Genomic DNA, 25,204 nt, shown 5'->3' with positions numbered 1-25,204 from the left:
TAGAGCCATTTGTTGGCGTGTGTCTTGGTGCAGTGGTGGGGAATGTGCATGTGAGGGCCCAAACATGTGCATCTATTTGTTTGTGCACGGATTTATGTGCCCACTTTTGGTTGTGAGGAAGTGATGCAACAACAAAAGCACAAAATTAAAAAAACAAGACTGAAAAACATCTGAACCTCATTCGTTGAGTCCAATTTCAAAATCTGCATTTGTGGCATTTTGTGTTACTTTAATGCTGAATTGAGACAGCAGTGAGTGGCGATCAATTATTACAGCAATTACACAGTTGTGAGCAGGACCCAACAGGAATTCAGGACAGAGGGAGAGCGAGTGACAGAGGGAAAAAAGAAAAAGTGAGAGAGAGGCCTCTTATAAAGCCAAGTCCTGTCACTTTGGGAAGAATTAGCGGGCAGTGAGACTGGGCTTCGGGTCAGAAAAAGGAACCCGATGAGCCAATGACTGTCTCCATAATTCTCCTCGGTGGTATATCAGTGTCGTGGAACGCAGGCTGCTGAAGTTACCCCTGCAGAATTACAGTCCCAGCTGTGTCCTGTGAGCATGTGTATGACAACAAAGCAGACATGTGGACGACAGACTGAGGCTTCGGGCTCCTAACTCCTCTTTGCATGAGTCAATTAGATTGCAATCCGCACTGAAAAGGTAAGCAAATGAATTTTTCAACAGGGTCGACTGTGAATATAACTGAAATGCAAAACAAGACTACAGCAATCAAACCAATTTGTTTCTTATATTAGGAAATGTTGATGTTTGTACAATAAATAGGGTATATGTATTATTCAATTTGCATATTGTAGTATAGATGTTTATCTCTGAACTGTTAAGTGATGATGTATTCCATTTATTATTAGCTGATATATGCATTTATGTATTAATATCATTTTGTTTTACTATGTGTATTCCTAAATGTTAAAAAAAGCATAAAAAATTAAGTTTCAGCATTTCTTTTCAATAAACTTGAGTAATTTATAATTTTTAAAATGTTAGTGAATGTGAAATTACCAGTAAATACAAATAACTCACATTTCCTTGCACAGAACCTCTCTTTACTGTGGAAAGATACTGTTTATGCCCTCCTACTCAGCAAATACATTTCAGTTAATGCATATGTGATATAAAATATAATAAAACTGAGTAATAAAACAGCAAATAATAATTGTTTCTCTCATGATGACCACTGTACTTTCCATAGTTCAAGGCTCATAGGTTACCTGTTGTTTCGCTGTTGTATTATGAACTCTTCTAAGTTTGACACATTTCTCGAAATAGTCTCACGTGTTGAGATACTTGCAAAAATTCAGAAGAGGCACTTCCTCGTGTAGTACAATAGGAACTTCAGATGACAAATTGGATTCATAGATTTAAAAAACACGCTCAGCATTCACATATAATCGGCTTTATTTATTGCACAAATTCTATGTTCATTACATCAATGTGAAATATATATGCAGCACGTATTCTCTAAAGTCAGCAAAGAAAGCAGAAGAATGTACTAAAAGTTGCAGTTAAAATAAGAAATAAAATGGAAATCAGTTAAAATCTAAGACCTAAGAAGAAAGTAAACAAATGGTTGTTTGTTGGTCAGAAGTTTAAACAAAATAAAATATATGAAATGTAGAAAGTCCGTAAACGGCATGTGGAAAAAGAGAAAGGAACTAAGAAAGAAGTTAATTGTAGTTTATTTGGGTGTCTTATGAAATTCTGGTAATGCAGATGAAGTGAAATGATTTGAGGTAACAGAAGAAAAGAAAAAGAGAGAGGTGGGTAAGAGCAAAACAAACTGAGGAGGGAGAGAAAGCAAAAGAGTGTGTGATTGAAGGAGGAGGAGTCAGGGAGAGACGGAGAGGGATTACTCCTTACTCCAGAATACTAACGAGGGCCTTTTGTCACAGATCTTTTTCTTTTTCCCTTCCTCTCTTACGTTCTCTCAATTTCCCTTTCACTCATCTGTCCCTCTCTTTTCTCTCTCCCTCTTTGACTCACACACTTTTGCTTTTCCATCACTTTGGGGGTCAACATTGATTTATGTTCATTTTCACTTAAACCAACTCTAACTACTTACTTGAACCTGAACATATACCTAACTTTAACCCACCGTTAAATCAAGTTTTAACCCTAAAATTTGAGGATTTATGTCATGCAAGCTGGCTTTGTCCCCAAAAGGAAGGCGCGTCCCAACAACGTGACTATGTAAATGGATATAGGTCCCCGTGACGCAACCACAACAAGCACACAAACATGCACATTATTGTGTACTTGCTTTCAAATATCAGATACATGCATGCAAAGTCAGACACACATGCCTACCGTCACATACACATAAAAAAAAAAAAACATGTAATTGCAATCCCACTCTCACAAAATCACACACACTCACACACATGGATGGGCACAGAGTCGTTTCTGTCAATGGCGTCTTTTGTTTCTTTTATCTCAGCTCCCAACAAAGCATTCCTGTGTACACAGAGGAGAGAGAGGGAAGGAATGAGAGAGAAAGAGGAAAGTAGAAAAAAGAGGGAGAGAGAGAAAGGGAGATCAGGAAAACATTCACCGCTCCTTTGTCTGCCAAAAGAAAAAGTTTTGATTCAGTTTTTGGATTCGGCTCACTGAGGCTGCAGGACGGTGCTGTAAAGTTGTAGTGTTGCCATGGAGATGGAATACATCCTACTGGAGAGGTTGGTCAAAAATATTTCCGTCCTTTCACCCTCATTTACTCCCATTTACTCAATTAGTTATCTGATATAGTGGAATTTGTGTCTTTTTTTCTTTCTTTCTTTTTCTTTCTTTTTTTTTTTACTCTGGGACACGTGAGTGTATTTGCGTGTGTGTGAGTGAAGAGAGGAGATTGGGTGAGAGGGTGATACAGAGTTGAAAGAGTGAAGTTTTCAATGGTGTCATTGTGATTTTGAAGCTTTTGAGGGCCTCACCCTTGCATAATCACAAAAGTGTAATGTAATTAAAGCTGATTGGTTATGTAATCATGGTAGGCATTGCAAAGGAGCTATTTTGATTTACATTTCCCCGCCAAAAATATGTGGACCTATCTGTTTTTGATAGTTTGGGCATAGTTCTATCTCCTTTTCTGTATATCCAAATATGAGACAAAATGTTTGTATAAAGGGAAGCCCATGAAAAAAAGTTTTCTAACATATGGTGTAGAGTGTTTTAACCAACCTGCCCAGAACACTGACCTCAACCCAATTCAACACCTTTGGGATAAACAGAAATGCTGACTGCAAGCCAGCCATAGTTTTTTTCACTGTAAACTCTGCTATACTTCTCTAACATTGTTAAATATTAGTTTTTCTAAACTTGTTTGCATGTGACCCTTTCAACGAAAAATATCACCGTCTAGCTGTTGTTCCTTGTTAAGACACATTTCTTTTTTAAACTACGCAGATAAATTTATTTAATTGTAAAATATCAAAGTCATTATCGCCTCACATCCACCCTATCCTTATGAATGTGACAGACCAGGAAGGCCTGGTGTGAATTTATTCAAATTTGGCCCAAACATCCAATTGGACTCAAGAATTACCTAATTAGATTTTGTGGTCAAAGGTCAAGATCATTCTGGCTTCACAAAGACATGTTTGTGGTCAAGTCAATATTTACTATGTGGGTCATTCTGTGTGGTTTTACCAGATGGTGGTTGTCGCACCATTTTCAAATTATTCCTAAATTTGTATGCCATTAGATAGTCATAAAAGTACTTTCTATGCAAAATTGTAGGCCCTTAGCTCAAATAGTTTCTGAGTTGTGGGGGTCTGAAATTTTCAGAATTTGGGCTATAAAAAGCCTTGCCAGCATTTTTTTGCATCTTTAAGTGGTTATTTCTCAGCCTCTAAACATACCAGAGAGCTGTGAGTTGGTAAACAAGGCCTCTGCATGTAGATAGTGCCCCACAAACATCCCCAGGTGTTTCCCTACACTCTGCAGGCCATGGGGGCTTGCTAAAAATGCTAAAAAATTAAGAGATACCTACTCACGAGTGGGGTTTGGGACCTTAAAAGTACTAGAAATACTGCACAGAAGTGTTCCAACACCCCTGAGTTCCATTCTACACAAACCTGTGTGATAACTTAGCAAACTGGAGCTTTCTAGGTACCTCAGTTTGGAAAATATGAGCTCCCAAAGTTGGACGAGATTATTAAATTGGCTATTTTTGGTGGCAAACATCTCAGTGTGGGACAGGTACCAGAGACCCCAAATTTTTCTACAAGACAGTTCTATCTGTCTTCTATCACTGTACAAAAAAGCAGCAGGGTTATATTTGTAGTTACTGAGATATTCTTACTTACCCCCACAACTCAGAAACTATTTGAGCTACAGGCCTACAATTTTGCATAGAAAGTACTGTACTTTTGTGACTATCTAATGGCATACAAATTTAGGACTAATTTGAAAATGGTGCAGCAACACCCCCAAGGAATATCTGGTCATTTCACCTGGAATGACCCTTGTGAGTTACAGATGCCTGTCCCCTTAGCGAGCTCAGGACAGACATGAGGTTTGGAGAAGGTTTATAGGAACAACCTAATAAGAGTCCTTATCAGCCTTTGTGTTTCCACTGAGGTGCAGGATCTGCTTTGACTAGAAAATTAACTCAGAGAAAACAAAAACAAGGACAAATTGTAGTTACTTTGATCTGTTATGTGGACAAATACAACAATGGAGGGGTTTTTTATGTTATCTATATGGTTAATTTTGTGTTAAAGATTGTAGGTGATGTTAAAGAGTAGAAGACTACTACAGAAGAAGGACCTCAAGCCTCAAGGAAGAAAAATGACACTTGTTGTCCTCTCCAATTTTAACCTTTCAGTATTTTTCTTCTCTGAATTTCACCAATCAGAATCAAGACCAGACAAGCAGTTTTTCAGAGTCATTTAGAAGTATTTACCATGCAGTGGGTACGGTTTTATTCCCTGAAAAGGTTCAACAGGAGCCAATCCTGTGGATGGAACACGAACACAAAAGGTTCAAGCCTCCTTAAAATGGCCAGGATGTTTCTGCAATGGAAAATTACATATTGACAAAATTTCACACAAATGTTTGATGTTATAAAATAATGAAGTAATGACATTATGTCCAAATGCTTAAAAGTCAACATCACTGTGAAATCGCGATGTTCTGCAAAAGCACTTTTTGGTCCATTATTCAGAAACAGAAAGAGAAGACTGTGGCCATACTTCAAATTTGGTCAAACCATGCTTTGGTTTGGAAATCTTTGGTGCCCACCTGGTAAATGTCTTCAAAGTCTTCACTACATGTGCTTTATGAGTCTGGATGGGAATGAATGTGAACTGCAACTTCATCAGTTGGTGGAGGCATACAAACACATGGTGGTATAGTTTTTGTTTTACTTATGTAAAGGAGACTTGATACTTAATCAGTTGTTGAATGCAAATAAATCCATGCAACCAGTTTCCAAACTCTCATGGAAAATTGGCAACCATAAGACTGAAAAAAGATGCTCAGTAGTCACAAGTAATTATAATATTCATGGATGTCCATGTACTTTTGGCCAGATAGGCACAGTTTGCAACTTTTACATCAGTTTAAATGTTATGTTCTGCTGTATTGTGTGAGAAAGTCACACAGAGAGACCTTGTGAGGATGCAATCGGTAACACGGTAAGAAACACCTGAGAAAAAGAATGCACAAGACCTGAGTGTCAGCCTGAAAAAAACCAGAGCGCACTGAGAGCCAAACTGGCCCTTACCCCATCTAACTCTTACAGCCATCTCCAGTTTCTAGTCAGAAGTTCACTCTTTGTCCACAAAAGGCCTCTCTGGTTAGAATCAAGTGTAAGCTTCTTCTTTTTTTTTTTAAAAAAAAGAAAAACTTTATCTAGATAAACGTCTTAGTTTCAAGCAAAGATTTGTACCTTAATTGAGTCATTTAAGTTTCTCCTCTCTCCTCTGGCTGACAAATGAGTCTCTGTGTTGTTAGGTTAATGTAGTGCATCTTCATCCTAATTCTACTCTTATTTCTCTTCTCTTCCCCTTTCCTTATCTGCGTCTTTTGTTGGCTGTCCTCTCCTTTGGCCTGCATGATTTGTTGAACGTAAGTGAGCGTGTCAAATTGTGTGGGGGGATACAGTAACCGACTGTCTGTAAGAGACAGGGGTGGACTGTATCTAAATGTTCTGACAAGAGCACACATTCATACAAACATCCTACAGTGTGAAGCACTAAAAGCTTTCAACACACCCAATTAATTTAAGCTCAGACAGAAATGGATGCTGCCTTGTGCAAAAAAGCTAAAATGATGTGGAGTGAGAGTTGAATCTGGCTTGTAGATGACACAAAATGTGCGTCAGTGAAGTGCAAGTGAGTAGTGCTTAATCATAAGCTAAAAATCAGTCTGCCAAAATATGTGACTGATCATTCTAACTGATCAGAAACTAGTTTTGTTACCAGTCACACTTGTTATCATGTACATAGTAGAGTTCTGGTAAGAAACTACAGCCATGCTAACAGATGTGCGAGGCTACCATTTTCCTTTAAATTTGTTTTGTTAAATTTTCAGCACTCACAGACAAGTAAATCCAAAAATGCTAGTGGCTAAATGCGGACCCTAAAGATGCCACTGAAATCATCAGGACTCTGAATCATCCCCAGAACTTTGTCACTAGTGTGATGAGAAATCTTGTCAGTTGTTTGAAAGATGTTAAATGACATATTTAAGGGCCTTTAGCATTACCCAGTTCACATACTCACTCTTTCATTTTGTGCTTCACTATGAGTGTTTTTTGTGTGTGGTTTTTGGTTCTCAACTGGTGGTTCAAAGGTTTCGTGACTGGAGTCTGGAAAGAATGTGTCACTGATTGTTCAGATTGTGATTATTTTTCACCTCAGACCTTCTTATGAATACTCAAGAGCTGTCCTGTTTTTGAAAGGGTAAAAAACAAGGTTGTATATTCTAAAGAAACAGTGGTCATATGGGTAGTGAGTAGTGTCTTCATATTTGTGTGGCAGGGCCTTAAGATGGTGACATGAGGAAATGTTTGTTCCTCCTCTGACCGCTGCTTGCTTCAGACAACTATCAAAGTCAAAAGACGAACAGTGCAACTTCTTTCTAAAGAAAATGTTTCTCAAGCCCGTTTGATGCAATTGTTTCTGTCAATTTGACAGCATCTGAACATGTCAGCTTCATGTCAATAACAACACTTTGGTTATTTTTTGTACAAGCTGTGACGGCAATCTTAAAAGGTCAGACTTAGCAACATTTCTGTATCACTTTGAACACAGCGTAACTCTGAACTGCAGCCCATCGCAGTAACTTGTAGCTACACTCAAATGGCAGTACTTAGACTTATATGAAGCGACTTAGGGAAGGTTTTTTTTTCCATATTTAAGCACAAATATTGGTCATAAAACATCACAGTGAGAGCCAAAGACAAAGTTTGTGTGCCAAATTGAGTACAACACTCGTTTCTCACCATACAATTACACTACCATTTAAAAGTTTGAGGTCACTTAGAAATGTCCTTATGTTTGGAAGAAAAGCCATTTTTTTCACTGAAGATCACAATAAATTCATCAGAAATACAGTACAGAGATTGTTAATGTGGTAAATGACTATTCACGCTGGAAATGGCTGATTTTTAAAGGAATATTTACATAAGAGTACAGAGGAACATTTCCAGCAACCATCACTCCTGTGTTCGAATGCTACATTGCGTTAGCTAATCGCTTTGAAAGGCTAATTGATGGTTTTTAGAAATCCCTTGTGCAATTATGTTAGCACATGAATAAAAATGTGAGTTTTCATGGAAAATATGAAATTGTCTGGGTGACCCCAAATTTTGAACAGTTGTGTACACATCTATTCAAAATTGAAATGTCCATAAAAGTAAAATCTGACTGTGATGAAGATGAAGACTTTAGCAGTCTAGCTTACCAAAACTCTCCAATAAGGAATATAACCTTTATTTTGACAAAACATGAACAGGAGCTGGAATTCAGTTTGTCGCTTCCAGTTGTTTTGGGGAGTTTTGTTCTGTAAGTTTATTAAACACCAGTGGGGCCCATATAAAATTAGAGAACTGCCTACATTTACCCTGAAAACAGCAGTAACTTCATTGTTTTACTAAATATTATATAGTCCCTGACATGGAGACAGGATAGGTTAGGATCTAATACCATGTCACAGGCAGGTGAGCTGTCACATACACTCATAACTTATAAATTGCAGGTTGTTATATCGCAGCCATCCTCAGGTTAAATCCTGAGTTTCATCACTGCTGTGGGGATATTTTAATTTTACTTTTGGGAAAGTATGTAGGGCTGCTCAGCGGCATAGTGGTTAGCACTTTCACCTTGCAGCAAGAAGATCCCCGGTTTGAATCCTGGGGTGGGCCTGGGATCTTTCTGCATGGAGTTTGCATGTTCTCCCTGAGCATGTGTGGGTTTCCTCCGGGCACTCCAGCTTCCTCCCACAGTCCAAAAATATGCTGAGGTTGATTGACTACTCGAGATTGCCCGTAGGTGTGAATGCGAGCGTGATTGTTCGTCTATGTATGTAGCCCTGCGACAGACTGGCGACCTGTCCTGGGTGTCCCCTGCCTTCGCCCGAGTCGGCTGGGATGGGCTCCAGCACCCCCCGCGACACTAGTGAGGATAAAGCGGTATATAGAGGATGGATGGATGGATGGAAAGTATGTAGGTTATCATAACACAAGAACAAAATGTCCAGTGTTTAAACAGATTATGCTTTAGTTTTTGGACAGTTTCATAAGTGTGCTACTAGATTAGTTTGAGTCTTCTGTTTATTAGAGCATTATTATGTATTAAACATCACTTGATGTACTGTCTAATCATGTGCGTTTATGGGTATGTCCGAATGAAGCAATAAGGAACATGAATGTAAACAATGTCTGACACGATGCCATCATTTTAATAGAATGATGAAGGGTTTAGTAACAAATTTCCCTTTTTGTGTAATGTTGTGATACAGACAGAAAGAAAGAACTAGGTCAGAATATTTTTGTAAATTTCCAACCACTAAATGCACTGAACGGTGAAATATGCAAAGACAACATAGCGGATCGCACAGTGGAGTAGTGATTAGCACTTTTCCCCTTGCAACAGGCCCCGGTTCGAATCCCGGCCTGGGCCTGGGATCTTTCTGCATGGAGTTTGCATGTTCTCCCTGTGCATGTGTGGGTTTTCTCCGGGTACTCCGGCTTCCTCCCACAGTCCAAAAATATGCTGAGGTTAATTGATAACTCTAAATTGCCCGTCGGTGTCAATGTGATAGGGATTGTTTGTCTGTATATGTATCCCTGTGACCGACTGGCGACCTGTCCAGGGTGTCCCCTGCCTTCACCTGAGTCAGCTGGGATAGGCTCCAGCACCCCCGCGACCCTAGTGAGGATAAAGCAGTGTATAGAGGATGGATGGATGGATGGAACAAAGCGTATTGGATTGAACTTTGAATCTTTCATTTTCATTCTTTACACAATTTGTTTTGTTGTAATTTTAATATTTATCCAGTTTTGCACATCTCAAGCAGGCTTTTTGGACATCCCCTGCCAGATGACACTTCATACTGCTTACTTTGTTTTAAGCAACCTGACATCTCTCTCAGGATGTTAGAATCTGCTGCAGTGCACTTTAGCCACAACTCTTGACTTTCTGTCTCCAAACTAATGACAGAATGACTATTAGCATACTTCCTAAACTCTGCAGGCTTCAGAAACATTTTCTACATTATAACATGAGCCACAAGATTGAAAACCACACACACACAGTACACCCCCACACGTGTGTTTTGATATATTCTGGATTACTGGATCTCCTCCTGGGACTGTTGAGTATTATTATTTACTGAAAATACCTGGTAGAGTCCACTTCCAGTTCAGCGGGAGGATACTGTGAAGTTTGAGAGTGACTCAGGACCAATTCATGAGAGTGGAAACCACAGTATTGCGCTATGTGCAACTGCAATAAAATGTGGTGTTTTTACGAATGTTGCTTCCTCAAGAAAATCCCAATATAGTTACACCAAATTTATTTAAAAATATTTATCAGAATAATCAGAAACTCTAGTGTGGGAGTGTTTTGTGCTGTTTTGTTGTTGTTGTTTTTAAGTTTTTCACTGTTTAAAATATGATTTTGTGGTTTGCAATGAAAAATAACAGCTTGATGTTAACATTGAACTTTTTTTGGCACATCTCTAGTAGAAGATAAGTCACAGGTTTGGTTCCAGGTAATCTTAGATTTGCATAAAATGAATTTCCCCTTACACTGAGAGCAGGTGGCTGCAGAGGGACTTACCAAAACCTACAGTCATTGTGTGCATTTCGAAAGTTCCCCAAACTTCACGAGAAGTCAGCATTGCTGTCAGATCACGTCCAGATGTCAATAATGCCATTACTGTTAGGTATTTTAAAAATGTTTCACAAATTCTAATGAGATTTTGAATCTTTATATAGTCACCTTAAAAAATGTAAAAAAGAACTATATTTATAGCTTGTGGTGCCACTTTTTTCTGGTAACACCTGTGAGCACTTAGAAAAACATCTACCATGCTGAGTCCAAGATTTTAAAATTTTTATAAATTAAATACTTAAAGAAATTCAACCTTAGTTCTTGCCCTTTTATAATTTATAGCCTCATAACTGTTTTACACTCCACAGAAGACATATTTGTGTTGTATCTAGCTTTAATCATGGTTGTTCTGTTTCCATAGAGGTGCAGGACATTATATTGCAGTGAAAAATAAACCCCCAGTGAGTAAAAATGTGACAGGAGAAAAAATGCCCACAAACTGCTTGAGGTTCTAATGACCTCCAAAAAACCCAAATGTCAGATGAGCCTGTTAACAACACGTCACACCAGCTGACAAGTTAAACAGACGAATGAATTTAACTTTTGTATTTTGTTATTCACCAGATGACATCTGCCACACCTCCATCCTCTCGCAGCTCCTCCCCTCAGAAAGTTTGCCACTCCCAGACACAGACAGATGTTTTAAAACCCTTATTGGGCGGTGGCATCTCTGGTGGGGGCGGGACTCTGAGGAAGAGGAGGCGTGTCCTGTCCAAAGATGGACGAAGCAACGTGCGCATCGAGCACGTCAGCGGTCGCAGTGCTTTGTACATGCGCGACCTCTGGACCACCTTTCTGGACATGCAGTGGCGCTACAAGTTTTTCCTGTTCACGGCTACGTTTGCGGGGACCTGGTTTCTGTTCGGGGTGCTCTGGTACCTGGTGGCACTGGTGCACGGAGACCTGCTGGGTGAGATAGCAAGGGGAATTTTAAAAAGAAAACAACAGGCCATAAGTTGTTGTGCAGTGTGATGTTCCCTCCTACGTTTTCAATCTACTTGAAATACAGGTGTCACTTTAGACAGATTTTATGGCGAACATTCCCTGAGTAGACATTAGTTTCAATGAAATGACAGAGAGGACATTTGGAAACACCACACACTCTTTCTGAATCTACTATTAAGTTTTTCTGTGCAATTCTTTACAAGCTCTACAAACAAAATTCTCATTCCCCCATTATGCTGGTGTCAAAACCTGAGACAACTAAACTGAAACAAAACAAGGAGTAGACAAGAAAATAGGAAGGTGCGATTAAAGGGACTCTTTAAATTGAATCATCCAGAAACTTTAATTTCAAAACATCTCCACAAAAACCACACCTTTTCACCTTTTTGCAGTTACTCATATGCTTCAACTACAGCAAATGTATCGAAACAAAACAGTGTCATTGCAGACACTATAGTGTGAACATCTAAATGTCAGTCTGTTTTGCGATGACAGTTTAAGCAGCTACTTCCTGCTACCTCTATGTAAATATAAATAGCACAAACATAACTTCTTATCTGGGGTATGCAGAAGTCTTTTTGGGCCATAATCTGCACCTTCAGCTAAGGCGTCAATGCCAAAATCACCTCACTATCCAGCAATGCTTCTGGAAGCTTCATTTATACACCAAACATGAGAGATATTATTCACATACAGAGCAGTATTTTATGTCTTATATGAATACACTTGTAAAAAAAAAAAAAAAAGGAGGTCATCTGCCTGTACAAGTAATCAATCCACATTTTTGTGATATAACTGATCACTGCCATTCAAATCTGATTCTACTGCATCCACACAGCTGTGACATTAACTGAGCTTTGACAGTTAAACTCTTAATAAATGATTGTTGCCCATTTAATCATGAATATTCTTTTGTTATAAATATTAAATCGCAAATCCATTCTCTTCTTAGGTGTCCAAATCTTTTCCTTGTTATGCAGAATGATATGCTGCCAAAACTTTGTTTATACACTACCATTCAAAAGTTTGGGGTCACCCAGGCAATTTCATGTTTTCCATGAAAATTCATACTTTTATTCATGTCCTAGCTAATTGCACAAGGGTTTTCTAATCATCGATTAGCCTTTCAACACCATTAGCTAACACAATGTAGCATTAGAACACAGGAGTGATGGTTGCTGGAAATGTTCCTCTGTACCCCTATGTAGACATTCCATTAAAAATCATCCGTTTCCAGCTAGAATAGTCATTTACCACATTAACAGTGTCTAGACTGTACTTTCTGATTCATTTAATGTTCATATTATCTTCATTGAAAAAACTGCTTTTCTTTCAAACATAAGGACATTTCTAAGTGACCCCAAACTTTTAAACGGTACCTCACTGTGGATGTCACTGTCTAATGGCAAACCAAAAAAGCACAAAACATGTTTCAGATTTTTTTCCACACCAGTGGAAACAGATTATAGAAAACAGAATAATCCTGAGTATGACGCAAGTAGAGAGGTGTGATGATATGGGATGAGTGTTGTTTCAGCTGCATGAAGTACTGCAGGAGAAACAATGAGAGGTCCTGTCTTAAATTCATCATCACATGTCTTTGTACATTGAAAAGACATTTTAAAACTGATTGATGATGTTCAGAGTTTAATGTTTTATTGACTATTTGAAAACATTGATCGGATGTCCACATTTACACTATACTTTACCAGGAACATCAATCTCATTCTGTAATGTGCAAATAATAGCCTGTTGTCATTTAGGAACAAGCAGGGTCACACTCAGTTCTTAGCTACACAAAACACACTATAGAATATATTGGAGGTGCAGATGGCACATTCTACTTTGGGAGAAGTCAATGCTGTAACCATTAAGTACTGAAACACAAGTGCTCCAATTACAATTTCTTGGAATCTTATTGTTGGCAGCACATGACCTACATAGTTCCATATTTATAGCAATTAGAGGAAATTTTAAATGCATGGAAATTACAACTTCATTTTATGTAGTGCAACATGAGTTGGGGAATTACCAACTCATGATCAGTATCATCTGTCTTTTAATGTACAACTGAAAAAAAAACATCAAAAGGATTTAGCAAATTAGTGTTTGTTACAAATCTGTGTGAGTTCTCAGTCAACCAGGTGATAGTAATCCTAAGAGGTTCTCAGCTTCTCTGAAAAATAGAGTAAGTCCTTTGAATGACAGGTAAAACAAGAAGAGAAGTCCAGCTGCCTTTTACTGACACTTATAGGTTGACTTTGAAATGCATTTTATTTGATGGTTACAACAAAATAAATCTTAAAAGTCTTAAATGACCAAAAGTTTTCTCAGCTTTCAAAAAATTCACATTGAAATCCTGACTAGTGTTCATTGTGAGTTCATTTTTTGTGTCTTTACAATTTATTCTTTCGATATTTTGTTAAATCTTGTTTGTGTTACTTTCGATTTGATCAATTTAGTGAGAGAGAAGGAGAGAGTGCTTTATTACTTTGTTAGATATTGAACAAACAACTTGTACCATATGTGATAAAATAAAAACACACAATGTGACCCTCTGCAACGCGACACATCTATATCCACCTACACACTTTTACAGGGTGTTATGTCTAGCAGTGTTGCAGAGATGTGCAGATGTGGGTGTTTTTTGTACTTTCTGAAATTATTCTTGAGCATGAACTTACCCTGGCAAAATTAAACATTCGGAAAGGATTTAGTATCTTCAGTAAAACACATGGTTCTCCTGTTCTCATACTTCCAGTGTTTGCTCAACTGAGAGTGATAACAGAAGGTACACACACCGATCAGCTACAACATTATGACCACTGACAGGTGACGTGAATAACATCAATCATCGTCTTACATCTTACATTCAGGTGGATGTTTGACATGCACCACCCACCTAAACATTGCAGGTCAAGCAACCCCCCCAACACCCCACCCTCCTTGGCAACAACAGTCGTTGATACCAGTTTTTACCCTCAGCAGGACAATGCACCCCAGCACACTGTAAAAACTGCCAGACTTCAAATCTTATTCAGCATCTGTGGGATGCATCAAGATAAGCCTAATATAGGTAGGACCTACCCTGCAACCCACAGGACCCACAGAATTCATTGCCACCGTCCTGGTGCTACAGGACTTTAACAGAGGTCCTGTGTCAATGCCCCAAAGCGTCAGAGGGGTTTAGCAGCATAAAGGGCACCAACACAATATTAGGCATGTGGTCATAATGTTGTGTCTGATTGGTGTATAAGTTCTGTGCAATGTTACGTATCAAATTTTTTTTTATTCGATGAGCCCTTTTTATATTCTACTCCGGAAATGTTTTGTTTTTGAGACATATTGATGTCTAGAATCTTATAATAAAGTGCACAGAAAGAAAAAAACAAGCAAACAACACACAATTAATCATCTGCTATATATTGCAGAATAACTTCAATGACCTCTTGTTGCTCTCTTAACCCTCCAGAGTTTGACCCTCCATCAAACCACACTCCCTGTGTGATGCAGATGCAGACCCTAACTGGAGCTTTCCTCTTCTCTCTGGAGTCCCAGACAACCATTGGTTATGGTTTTCGCTGCATCACTGAGGAATGTCCAGCCGCGATAATCCTCCTCATAGTGCAGCTGGTCATCACCATGCTCATGGAGATCTTCATCACTGGGACCTTCCTGGCCAAGGTGGACACAACATAAAGTGTCCAGCTGCAAACTGAGATGCAGTGATAGAAAGAGAACTGATTTATGCAGCTTTCATAATTCTACACATTGTTGCAGAATATAAAAGAGAATTTGTGTTTGCTTTTAGCAGAAATATGTCTTAAATAAGGGCTGCACAATGGAGTAGTGGTTAGCACTTTCGCCTTGCAGCAAGAAGATCCCCGGTTCAAATCCCAGCCTGAGCGTGGGATCTTTCTGCATGGAGTTTGCATGTTCTCCCTGTGCATGCGTGGGTTTTCTCCGGGTACTCCGGCTTCCTCCCACTGTCCAAAAATATGCTGAGGTTAATTGGGAGTGGTTGTTTGTCTGTATATGTAGCCCTGCGACAGACTGGTAACCTGTCCAGGGTGTCCCCTGCCTTCGCCCTAAATCAGCTGGGATAGGCTCCAGCACTCCCACGACCCTAGTGAGGATAAAGCGGGATAATGAACAGATGGATGTCTTAAATAACTGCAGACTGCTCATTGCAGAGTACATTCACATGTTCTTGTGGTAAAATTAAGGCTTACATGAATGATTTCAGAATCAATTTTTATTGTTAAGTAGGTCAAAATGTGACGTAGAGATTTGGTGCATAAAAGGAAACGCTAGCATATGCAGAAAAAGTAAATGTTGCAAGTCAGTAAGTGTTACAAAAGAAATAAATAGCAAGTGTAGCAAATCTAAGGAATCTGAACTAATAAAAAGAAAAATAAATATTTAAGGTGTACACGAACGAGCAAATTACTGTCATCTTGCAGCTACAAGATCTCCAGTTTGCATCCAGGCCTGGGACTGGGATCTTTCTGCAGAGAGTTTGCATGTTCTCCATGTGCATGTGTGGGTTTTCTCTGGGTTCTCCAGCTTCCTTTCACAGTCCAAATACATGCTAAGGTTAACTGGCAACTCTAAATTGTCCGTAGGTGTGAATGTGAGTGCTTGTTTGTCTCTAAGTGTAGCCCTGTGATAGAATGGCCTGTCCAGGGTGTCCCCTGTCTTCACCCTAAGTCAGCTGGGATAGACTCCAGCCCCCCCCCCCCCCCCCCCCCCCCCCGTGACCCCAATGAGGATTAAGTGATATACAGAGAATGGATGGATGGAGGAATGAGCAAATAATTAATCTGAGAATGCATAAAATTATGTATTGCAAGCAACTTGAGATGTGCAAATGATAAATATTTATCCAAATTTAAAAGCTGTGCATTATTGTATTGCATGGAGTCAGTGTTGATGAAGGGGTTGGGTGGGTAAAGATAATGTCACTGGGGGTCTCTGGACTACCAGACTCAAACCAGAACTGAAAGAGCATTTTTTCTGGTCAGGTCGCCCGGCCAAAGAAGCGAGGTGAGACGGTGAAGTTTAGCCAACATGCTGTGGTGTCGACCCACGAGGGCCGACCCTGCCTCATGATCAGGGTGGCCAACATGCGCAAGAGTCTGCTGCTCGGCTGTCAGGTAAGTTTACAAAGAGATAAAAGGGCTTTGTCTAAAATATTTCAAAGTTAGTAGGTCATAATGATAGTTGTAGATTTAATGAGTAATTTCTCAAACTGAAATAACTCGCAAAAATTGTTCAGGTGACTGGAAAAGTGCTCCAGACATCTCTGACCAAAGAAGGCGAGACGGTTCGTCTGGATCAGAGGAATGTGCCCTTTCAAGTGGACACCTCCAGTGATAGCCCCTTCCTCATCCTGCCCCTCACTTTCTACCATGTCATCGATGACAGCAGCCCATTACGAGCCTGGGCAGCTAAAGGTGAGTTTGGTGGTGAGAGTAGTCAACTTGGAGAATGTGTGTAGATTCTCTAAACTCTGAAGAACTCTTAGATGAGGGGTGAGAAGTGAAGTCCTGTTGCTTTTTACTGAAGCATTTAGGAGTATGTGGGGACCGGTGTTATACATATTTGGACTAAAGGCATCAGTATGCTTCAAACCAACATTTGTGGCAGTCAAACAGCTCTTGAAACCCCTTTTCCCCGTACCTGTTTTGAGAGAGTGGTGTGGCAGCCAAGTCTCATACCAAAATGTGTAATGGCTATGATGGTCCACAGTGCAAACAGAATATTTTCACAAAAAAAAAGTTAGATGCTTTCAGTTTTTAGAGGCTATTATTATGGTGGGACTCCTCACCTAAGCAACCTGGAATACAATCAGAACTTTGTGGTTAGAATTTGTTTGAGTGTATGTTAACCCAAGCTGTGATGTTTTCCAAACCTAAAAGGGCAGTTCTAGTGCCATTTAACCAAGTGGTTTTGTAGCAGATATAAAATGTGAAAGCAGCAACTGAAGAAACAACAAAGTGCAAAAATTGAATAGTGAAAGAATGGTCCTGCATGGACTTGAATTTCCTCTTCTTCTAGTAAACATCCTATGATTGGTTAGTCTGACTCAATGGATCTTCTTCTTCTTTTCCTTTCGGCTTTTCCCTTCAGGGGTCACCACAGCGAATCAATTGCCTCCATCTAACCCTGTCTGCTGCATCTTCTTCTCTCACACCAACTACCTTCATGTCCTCTTTAACCACATCCATAAACCTCCTCTTTGGTCTTCCTCTAGGCCTCCTGCCTGGCAGTGGGAACCTCAGCATCCTTCTACTAATATATTCACTCTCTCTCCTCTGGACATGTCCGAACCATCTCAGTCTGGTCTCTCTGACTTTATCTCCAAAGCCTCTAACATGTGCTGTCCCTCTGATGTACTCATTCCTGATCCTATCCATCCTGGTCACTCCCAAAGAGAACTTCAGCATCTTCAGTTCTGCTACCTCCAGCTGTGCCTCCTGTCTTTTCCTCAGGGACACTGTCTCCAGACCAAACAACATGGCTGGTCTCACCACAGTTTTGTAAACCTTTCCTGACTCAATGGATGTTGATTGCAATTACAAACTTGTCCATGGCCATGCATTTTATGCAACTTTCTCCTCCCTTTCTGATATCTATGTGCTACCATATTCAAAATCCAATTCACTATGGGAAACAACAATAACATCTAGTAGGTCAAGTTTTGCTGAGCCTTGATATTTTTTAGTGAGTCATCCCTTATGATGACAGTTCTTGCCTCTCTGCATGCTAATATTCCACCACAGTAACTTCCACATTGCTATTTTGAGTGAACACCATCCTGTTTTAATGAGGTGTAGCCAGACCATTCTACGTGCTGCTGTGTCAGAGAATGGTCTGACTATGCGAGACTGGTGTTTGGTTAATGCCAGCACCACCCTTCAAACCACCTAATAGGGACTTTATTGTTATTTTTATACACAAAATGAAAGAAACTTGTGAGTCACACTGGCCTATGGAAACCCAACAAGCTCTTCCATGCACAACACAGAGAAACGTAAGACATGCTACAGGATGAACAGTCCACATTGTGCAACCTGCAATGTTGTTTTTCCTTCATTTTATTTCATAAGACAGTATCATACACATCGCTTCAGACGCCGCTATATGTTCACATTCTTGTGTCTGGTACTTTGTCCCTGGACATAATTTTCCAGAGAGACTGTTAAAAAATATATATAATTAACACTTTTACCTTTAGGTTTGATTTGACCAAACTTTTTATAAACTAGTATGCTTCAAGTAAACCTCAGCTTGGAGTCCATTTTAACACTACAGATGAGAATGCACAAGAATACTTTCAAAGATGATAGAGACTGGCTTTACGGTACACTTCAGTGGCCCCAGTTGGAACAACACAATAATTGCCCCATTTGTTTCTCCATTTTGCCTCTCTTAACCACACAGCTCAATTGGAAGGCTGATTTATGATGTTACTTCAACTCTGTGTACCTTTAGTGTGTTCACAGATATTTAAAAAGAGCATTGTAGCTCCTCAGAGACCCCTTTGTTATTGAGTGTACAGGGAGTGATACTGCCTGACTATAGTGTGCAAACATGGACTTTCAATATAATTTTCCTTCATGTAAAGTCCTCTTGATGTAAAGTTTAAAGAATTTAGAAGTCTCATAAGAACTCTGAAATAGAAAGACTGGAATTACTGAGAAAAGTTGTGACTACATTTTTCACAGACTCACAATTCCTCCTTTCTGTGGTTGGAGAACCGAAAGCTTCAACCACTCACTTGATTCTTTACTTGCTGCAGAGTTTCCATTCGTAATCAAACTATTCTTTCTAAACTGAATGTAAGAAATGCATGCTTCATTTTGCTTAACATCTTTCATCCCTCCATTGGTCCTGCAGCTCAATAGTATGTGCTTCTGTTTTTACTCTCTTCAAAACCAATTTCTATTTGCAAACAAGGATAGTAGCAACACTATTTAGGAGCATTGAAAGTGGTCAAAAGCTCTGCAGTGGGCTTTCCTAGCTACACTTCTTTTCTTTTGAAGATATTGCAAATTTCCAGTAATGTTAAAGCAGCAAGTGTTGTTTTAGTTCCCAGAATCCTCTTCTTTAAGGAAGGACAAAACTGTTGAAAGACATTTTAAGCATCTGACGGATGATGTACTGAGAACATCATTCCTTTGTTATCATATAACATTGTGGGAACGTTTTATGTAAGAAAGTTCTATATCTATTCTCTCAAGAACATCCCCCAAACACTCTCAGAACATTGCAAGCAAAATGTTCCACCGTTGTCAATATGTCACATCATATATGTTTTCATAAAAAACATTCTAACATCTTGGAAACATTTTTTGAAAACATTTTGTACCATACCACCTACCAAACCTGAAAACATCCTCCAAAGCAACCTTTGAATATTCCAATTAAAGCCCTATGGTAGGCTAGCAACCTGTTCCATGCTTGCTGGGTTTGAGTTTCATGCTCTGCCTCATCCCTTTAACCAGGTGGTGGTTGGACAGATCCAGAACTGGCTGACTTTGAGCTGCTGGTGATCATGAGTGCAACAATAGAGCCGACTTCCGCCACCTGTCAGGTTCGCACCTCCTATCTGCCAGATGAGATCCTTTGGGGCTACGAATTTCCCCCCGTGGTCTCCCTCTCTCCATCAGGGAAATATGTAGCAGACTTCGCCTTCTTTGACAAAGTGGCCAAGACCAAGACCACCCCCATCTTTAAGCCGTCCAGCCCCCAGCATGGATATCAGAGCAACGGAGGGGGAACTGTACCTGAAGTGTCTGATCCAGAGAAGATTCGTCTGGAGCAGAGCTACAGAGAGCAGCGAGGGGAGGACCGAGGCCGGGTCAGGGACACTCCTCTCAGTGTACGCATCAGTAATGTCTGATCTGACTGGCGGATTGAGAAGGGAGCATTTCATAGAAGGCGACACAAGAGATTTTCAAGACCACGGTCAATAGCAAATTGGCATAACATCATATCAAAACAGACTGGGAGACTGTCTTTCTAGACAGTTTCAACTTATATCAGAAGGATATAGGAGTGACTACTATGACAGACTATGGACTACTGTATGGTCAAGTTTGTTAATGTTGTATTTTTGCTGGGATAATACACTGGTTTGACTGTATTCATGGCATAACACACAACATAGCAGCAGCTACTTTTCACATCTGAATGTGGACAAAGTCCATTCACCTTACATATACTATATACACTTTATAAACTAAAAAAAAAAAAAATAACAGGGTGGATTATTTATTCACACACACAAAAAAACAAAGACACAAATTAAAACAAGCCATGGAGGATATGGAAACCTTGGTGGGCTTGTTTAGGTGCTTCCCAGAAAACAGAATATCACATCACAAAGGGGGAAACATACCTGCAATAAAGTATGAGACAGTGTGGGAGTATATTTTCATGTTCTCAGTGGCAGAGGAGTGTATAGGGGTGTTGGGGAGATTATGGTTGGTCGAGCAGGAAACACCCACATATTTCAGAGAACATGGCTAGAGCCTTCTACACCTCCTCTAACATACATGCAAATGTGTGGTAAATATGCATATAAATGTATGTGCTAGTGTTATGTTTAAACTGATCAGGAACAACATTAAAACCACCAAGCTTGTGTAGGGCTACATGTCATGTAGTGTCTGGTACCAAGATGTTGGAAATGGATCCTTTGGGTCGTCTGAGCTGCAAGGTGGCGCCACCAGGAATTAGCTCATATCATTGGAGTCTGCAGCGTTGAGAGAATGGATCAACTATTTAGGCTCTTTTTCGTGTTCCTTGAGTTGCTCCTAAGCAGTTAATTCACTGTTTTGAGGTACAATCTCCTCAGGGAGGGCTGGTGGAGGACTGTGCTTGGTCAGCAACTGTGTTTATGTGGGTGGTACATGTGAAAATAATACACATAAACTCCAGCTTTCCCTGTAGAACATTATATTGTATTGAGAAGATCTACGTTACTCTGTTCAGCTGTCCATGGTTTAAGGGTTGTGGCTGATTGGTGTATTTATAAAGTCATGTGACGCTGAGTTTCAGCTTCTATTATGGTGAAAACACAAGTTTATCTACAGCTCACTAAACCCCCACCCCCAATTTCCTCTCAACACTCTTGTGACATTTTTACATTTCCTGTTGAAAAGTGAACATGACAGCACACTGTAGAATGTACACTGCACATTCTGGTATGACAATGCAGCTCTACAACTGGAAGGAACACAAACCTCCAATTGAATGTTGTGTTTAAGGTGCTGTGTTTACTGCCTGTTATATATGACTGTCGTGGTTTTCAGAACGTGATTTTAGCACTTTATGTAAGTACATGACGTACATTTGCACCTTAGGAAGGTTAGCTGACTGTGTGTGAGACTTTACCTGATTAAGATATTGTTTTACAACTACTGAAAGCACTTACACACTGAAAATCGGTGAATTTGAAGCAGTTAGAGTGAACTTAAAATCTGATTATTCCTTCCTGCAAAGCTAATTGTAAATGTAGTTTCTATGTGTCAGTGACTTCAAGTAAACTGACAAATGAGATAATCTCCAGATAATCACAGCTACTGTACATGCAAAGTAATTCTTGTAATTGCACTTCGCTCGTTGATTGCACATGAGCTGAGATACTAACACTGTCACATTAACCGAAGGCCTAATGTACAGGTCCCTGTGGCTTTTCTGTCTAGAAAACACAGACTTGTAAGATGACTACAGCAGAGGGGAGTGCTGAGAGATGAGATTATGAAAATGAGACAGTGATGGATAGAAATGACAGTTGAATGCAAGGAGTATGAAAGATATGAACGGGGTGGAAACTGAAAGTATTTGTAACATGTTATCAATTAACATCAAGCTCTGGAGTTTTAATAGTGTTTAAATTGCAAATGGAGAGCTCAAATCAGATGATTTTCTCTGAAAAAAAAATTAAAAAAATAAAGCTGATTGCTGAAAGTCACATTTTGTTTCAAGTCTTTTACTAGAAATGTTGCATGGTTGAATAAAAATGGTTGAAAAAGCTGGAAACCACATGTTACTGACTGACCCAGACTCAGCGACAAAAAGGGTGTCATGCCCTCCATCTATAGCTCCAGCTATTTGGATACCTTCCCTCTCCGCCTCCTTTCTCTTTTTCCTCTGTGGGCGTAAGTGTGCCAGTGTGTGTGTGGAGTGTGTACAGGTGCAGGCCATTGGTTAAATACCTGAGGGTGCACACCTACAACTGGGAGCGGTACCAGTCAGCTCTTCACTCGCTCCATAAAAGCCTGGCTCAGACCACGACATGATGCCAGACCGTTTAATAACACTCCCACAGACTCTTTGAATGCTCGTTTTTGCTTCTTTGTGCCACTAACTGTGATTCTCCTCTGTACAGTCCGTGATCACCCCTGCTCGTACTGCTCTGCCTGCCAATACTCCAGGATTCATATCAATGCCATCTACCTAGATTCTGCGGGGTCGCCGGGCCATTCCCACACCTGGCCTGCGTCGATTACTGAAGCCATTCCAGCTGTGATGTCACATCTGCCACGCTTCTCCCACAATCCTTCAGCTCCTCTCTTTACCCAGTTGCCAGCTAAGTTACTCTTCCTCTTGTACACACGTGGACAAAATTGTTGGTACCCCTCAGTTAAAGAAGGAAAAACCCACAATTCTCACTGAAATCACTTGAAACTCACAAAAGTAACAATAAATAAAAATTTATTGAAAATTAAATAATCAAAAACAGCCATTACTTTTGAATTGCTGATTAACATAATTATTTAAAAAAACAAACTAATGAAACGGGCCTGGACAAAAATGATGGTACCTCTATAAAAGATTGAAAACTATTTGACCAGAGTGACATGATCAACTCAGGTGTGTCATTTAATTGACATCACAGGTGTTTCCAAACTCATAATCAGTCAGTCTGCCTATTTAAAGGGAGACAAGTAGTCACCCTGCTGTTTGGTGAAAAGGTGTGTACCACACTGAACATGGACAACAGAAAGCGAAGGAGAGAATTGTCCCAGGACATCCGAAAAAAAATTATAGACAAACATCTTAAAGGTAAAGGCGATAAGACCATCTCTAAACAGCTTGAAGTTCCCGTGACAACAGTGGCTCATATTATTCAGAAGTTCAAGACCCACGGGACAGTAGCCAACCTCCCTGGACGTGGCCGCAAGAGGAAAATTGATGACAAATTGAAGAGACGGATCGTTGGAATTGTATCCAAAGAACCCAGAGCAACCTCCAAAGAAATTAAAGGTGAACTCCAAGGCCAAGGTACATCAGTGTCAGATCGCACCATTCGTCGTTGTTTGAGCCAAAGTGGACTTCATGGGAGACGACCAAGGAGGACACCACTGCTGAAAAAAACTCATAAAAAAGCCAGACTGGAATTTGCAAAAATGCATGTTGACAAGCCACAAAGCTTCTGGGAGAATGTCCTTTGGACAGATGAGACCAAACTGGAGCTTTTTGGTAAGGCACATCAACTCTATGTTCATAGACTCAAAAAGCAAGCATACGAAGAAAAGAACACTGTCCCTACGGTGAAACATGGAGGAGGCTCAGTAATGTTTTGGGGCTGCTTTGCTGCATCTGGCACAGGGTGTCTTGAAAGTGTGCAAGGTACGATGAAATCTGAAGACTATCAAGGCATTCTGGAGAGAAATGTGCTGCCTAGTGTCAGAAAGCTTGGTCTCAGTCGCAGGTCATGGGTCTTCCAACAGGACAACGATCCAAAACACACAGCCAAAAACACCCAAGAATGGCCGAGAGAAAAGCGTTGGACTATTCTAAAGTGGCCTTCTATGAGCCCAGATCTGAATCCCATTGAACATATGTGGAAGGAGCTGAAACATGCCATTTGGAGAAGACACCCATCAAACCTGAGACAACTGGAGCTGTTTGCTCATGAGGAGTGGGCCAAAATACCTGTTGACAGCTGCAGAACGCTCATTGACAAATACAGAAATCGTTTAATTGCAGTGATTGCCTCAAAAGGTTGTGCAACAAAATATTAAGTTATGGGTACCATCATTTTTGTCCAGCCCTATTTCATTAGTTTGTTTTTTTAAATAATTATGTTAATCAACAATTCAAAAGTGATGGCTGATTTTGATTATTTAATTTTCAATAAATTTTTATTTATTGTTACTTTTGTGAGTTTCAAGGGATTTCAGTGAGAATTGTGGGTTTTTCCTTCTTTAACTGAGGGGTACCAACAATTTTGTCCACGTGTGTACAATGTAAGAAGACCACCCTACCATATTTGCCCTTCTTACAAGCAGGTATAGTGAATTATATTTCAGGTATTTTCTTGGATGATAGTTACTAATCTTTAAATAGTTTCAAGATAATTTTTCTTGTTGGAGGAAATCAAAAGAAGCAGTTCTTAAGCAAGATCATGTAGTTATTTGGCAGTACAAAATAAATCTCTGTAGTATTTTAACAGAATATACAAACATTTATTTACTGTTAACACAAGAGTCCTGTGGAGGGTTATTTATTCATTTGAACAAAAAATAACAAACTTTTTCTGTAATATGTAAAAGAGGAGCACATTTAAGGAAGGACGTTAACTTTGCTAATGATATTTTTTCTGATAAATTTTGTGCATTACCATCTAGTACACCATTGTAATAACTAACCAGCAGTAAAAACTTTGTGTACCTAAATGACTACCTAGCTGACTTTATGTTAAGCTAATATTGCTCTTATTGAGGTTATTACAAAATTAGCTTGAGGTGACACTAGCTAGCTATCTGGAATTATTTACTACTGTCGACTAAGGAACGCTTCTGATTTAATATTATTTTTATGTCATAAATTTAAAATGTCCCTCAATTGTAAAATAATTGACAATATTTAAAACATTTAAAAAATCC

At 39.6% G+C, this 25,204-nt stretch overlaps 1 protein-coding gene across 4 annotated transcripts; it reads left to right on the top strand.

The window, feature by feature from the left end:
- Positions 1–276: 276 nt before the first annotated feature.
- Positions 277–22,284, top strand: LOC110972082 (ATP-sensitive inward rectifier potassium channel 10-like). Of its 4 annotated transcripts, none has more exons than XM_022222483.2 (6): positions 277–660; positions 10,920–11,265; positions 14,773–14,984; positions 16,325–16,456; positions 16,579–16,756; positions 19,811–22,284. In XM_022222483.2, the coding sequence occupies exons 2-6, from the start codon at positions 10,920–10,922 to the stop codon at positions 20,206–20,208; spliced, it is 1,266 nt and encodes a 421-aa protein (XP_022078175.1). In that variant the 5' UTR covers positions 277–660; the 3' UTR covers positions 20,209–22,284. The 4 variants fall into 4 exon arrangements, with proteins under 4 accessions (XP_022078175.1, XP_051809343.1, XP_022078177.1 ...); XM_051953383.1 differs by having other exon boundaries at positions 282–660; positions 10,952–11,265; XM_022222485.2 differs by lacking the exon at positions 277–660 and adding an exon at positions 1,640–2,693 and having other exon boundaries at positions 10,952–11,265.
- Positions 22,285–25,204: the final 2,920 nt, after the last annotated feature.

This window comes from Acanthochromis polyacanthus, chromosome 9 (assembly GCF_021347895.1).
Source record: "Acanthochromis polyacanthus isolate Apoly-LR-REF ecotype Palm Island chromosome 9, KAUST_Apoly_ChrSc, whole genome shotgun sequence".
In the NCBI taxonomy this organism is placed as follows: domain Eukaryota; kingdom Metazoa; phylum Chordata; class Actinopteri; family Pomacentridae; genus Acanthochromis; species Acanthochromis polyacanthus.
The sequence above is the reverse complement of the archived record's forward strand: the minus strand, read 5'-3'. Positions and strand labels throughout refer to the sequence as shown.

Bases quoted from the DNA above. Each gene is read 5' to 3' on its own strand.
- LOC110972082 (XM_022222483.2), top strand. From the start codon at position 10,920: ATGACATCTGCCACACCTCCATCCTCTCGCAGCTCCTCCCCTCAGAAA. The intron at 11,266-14,772 runs GTGAGATAGCAA...TTAACCCTCCAG, and splicing joins GGTGCACGGAGACCTGCTGG to AGTTTGACCCTCCATCAAAC. The intron at 16,757-19,810 runs GTGAGTTTGGTG...CCCTTTAACCAG, and splicing joins ACGAGCCTGGGCAGCTAAAG to GTGGTGGTTGGACAGATCCA.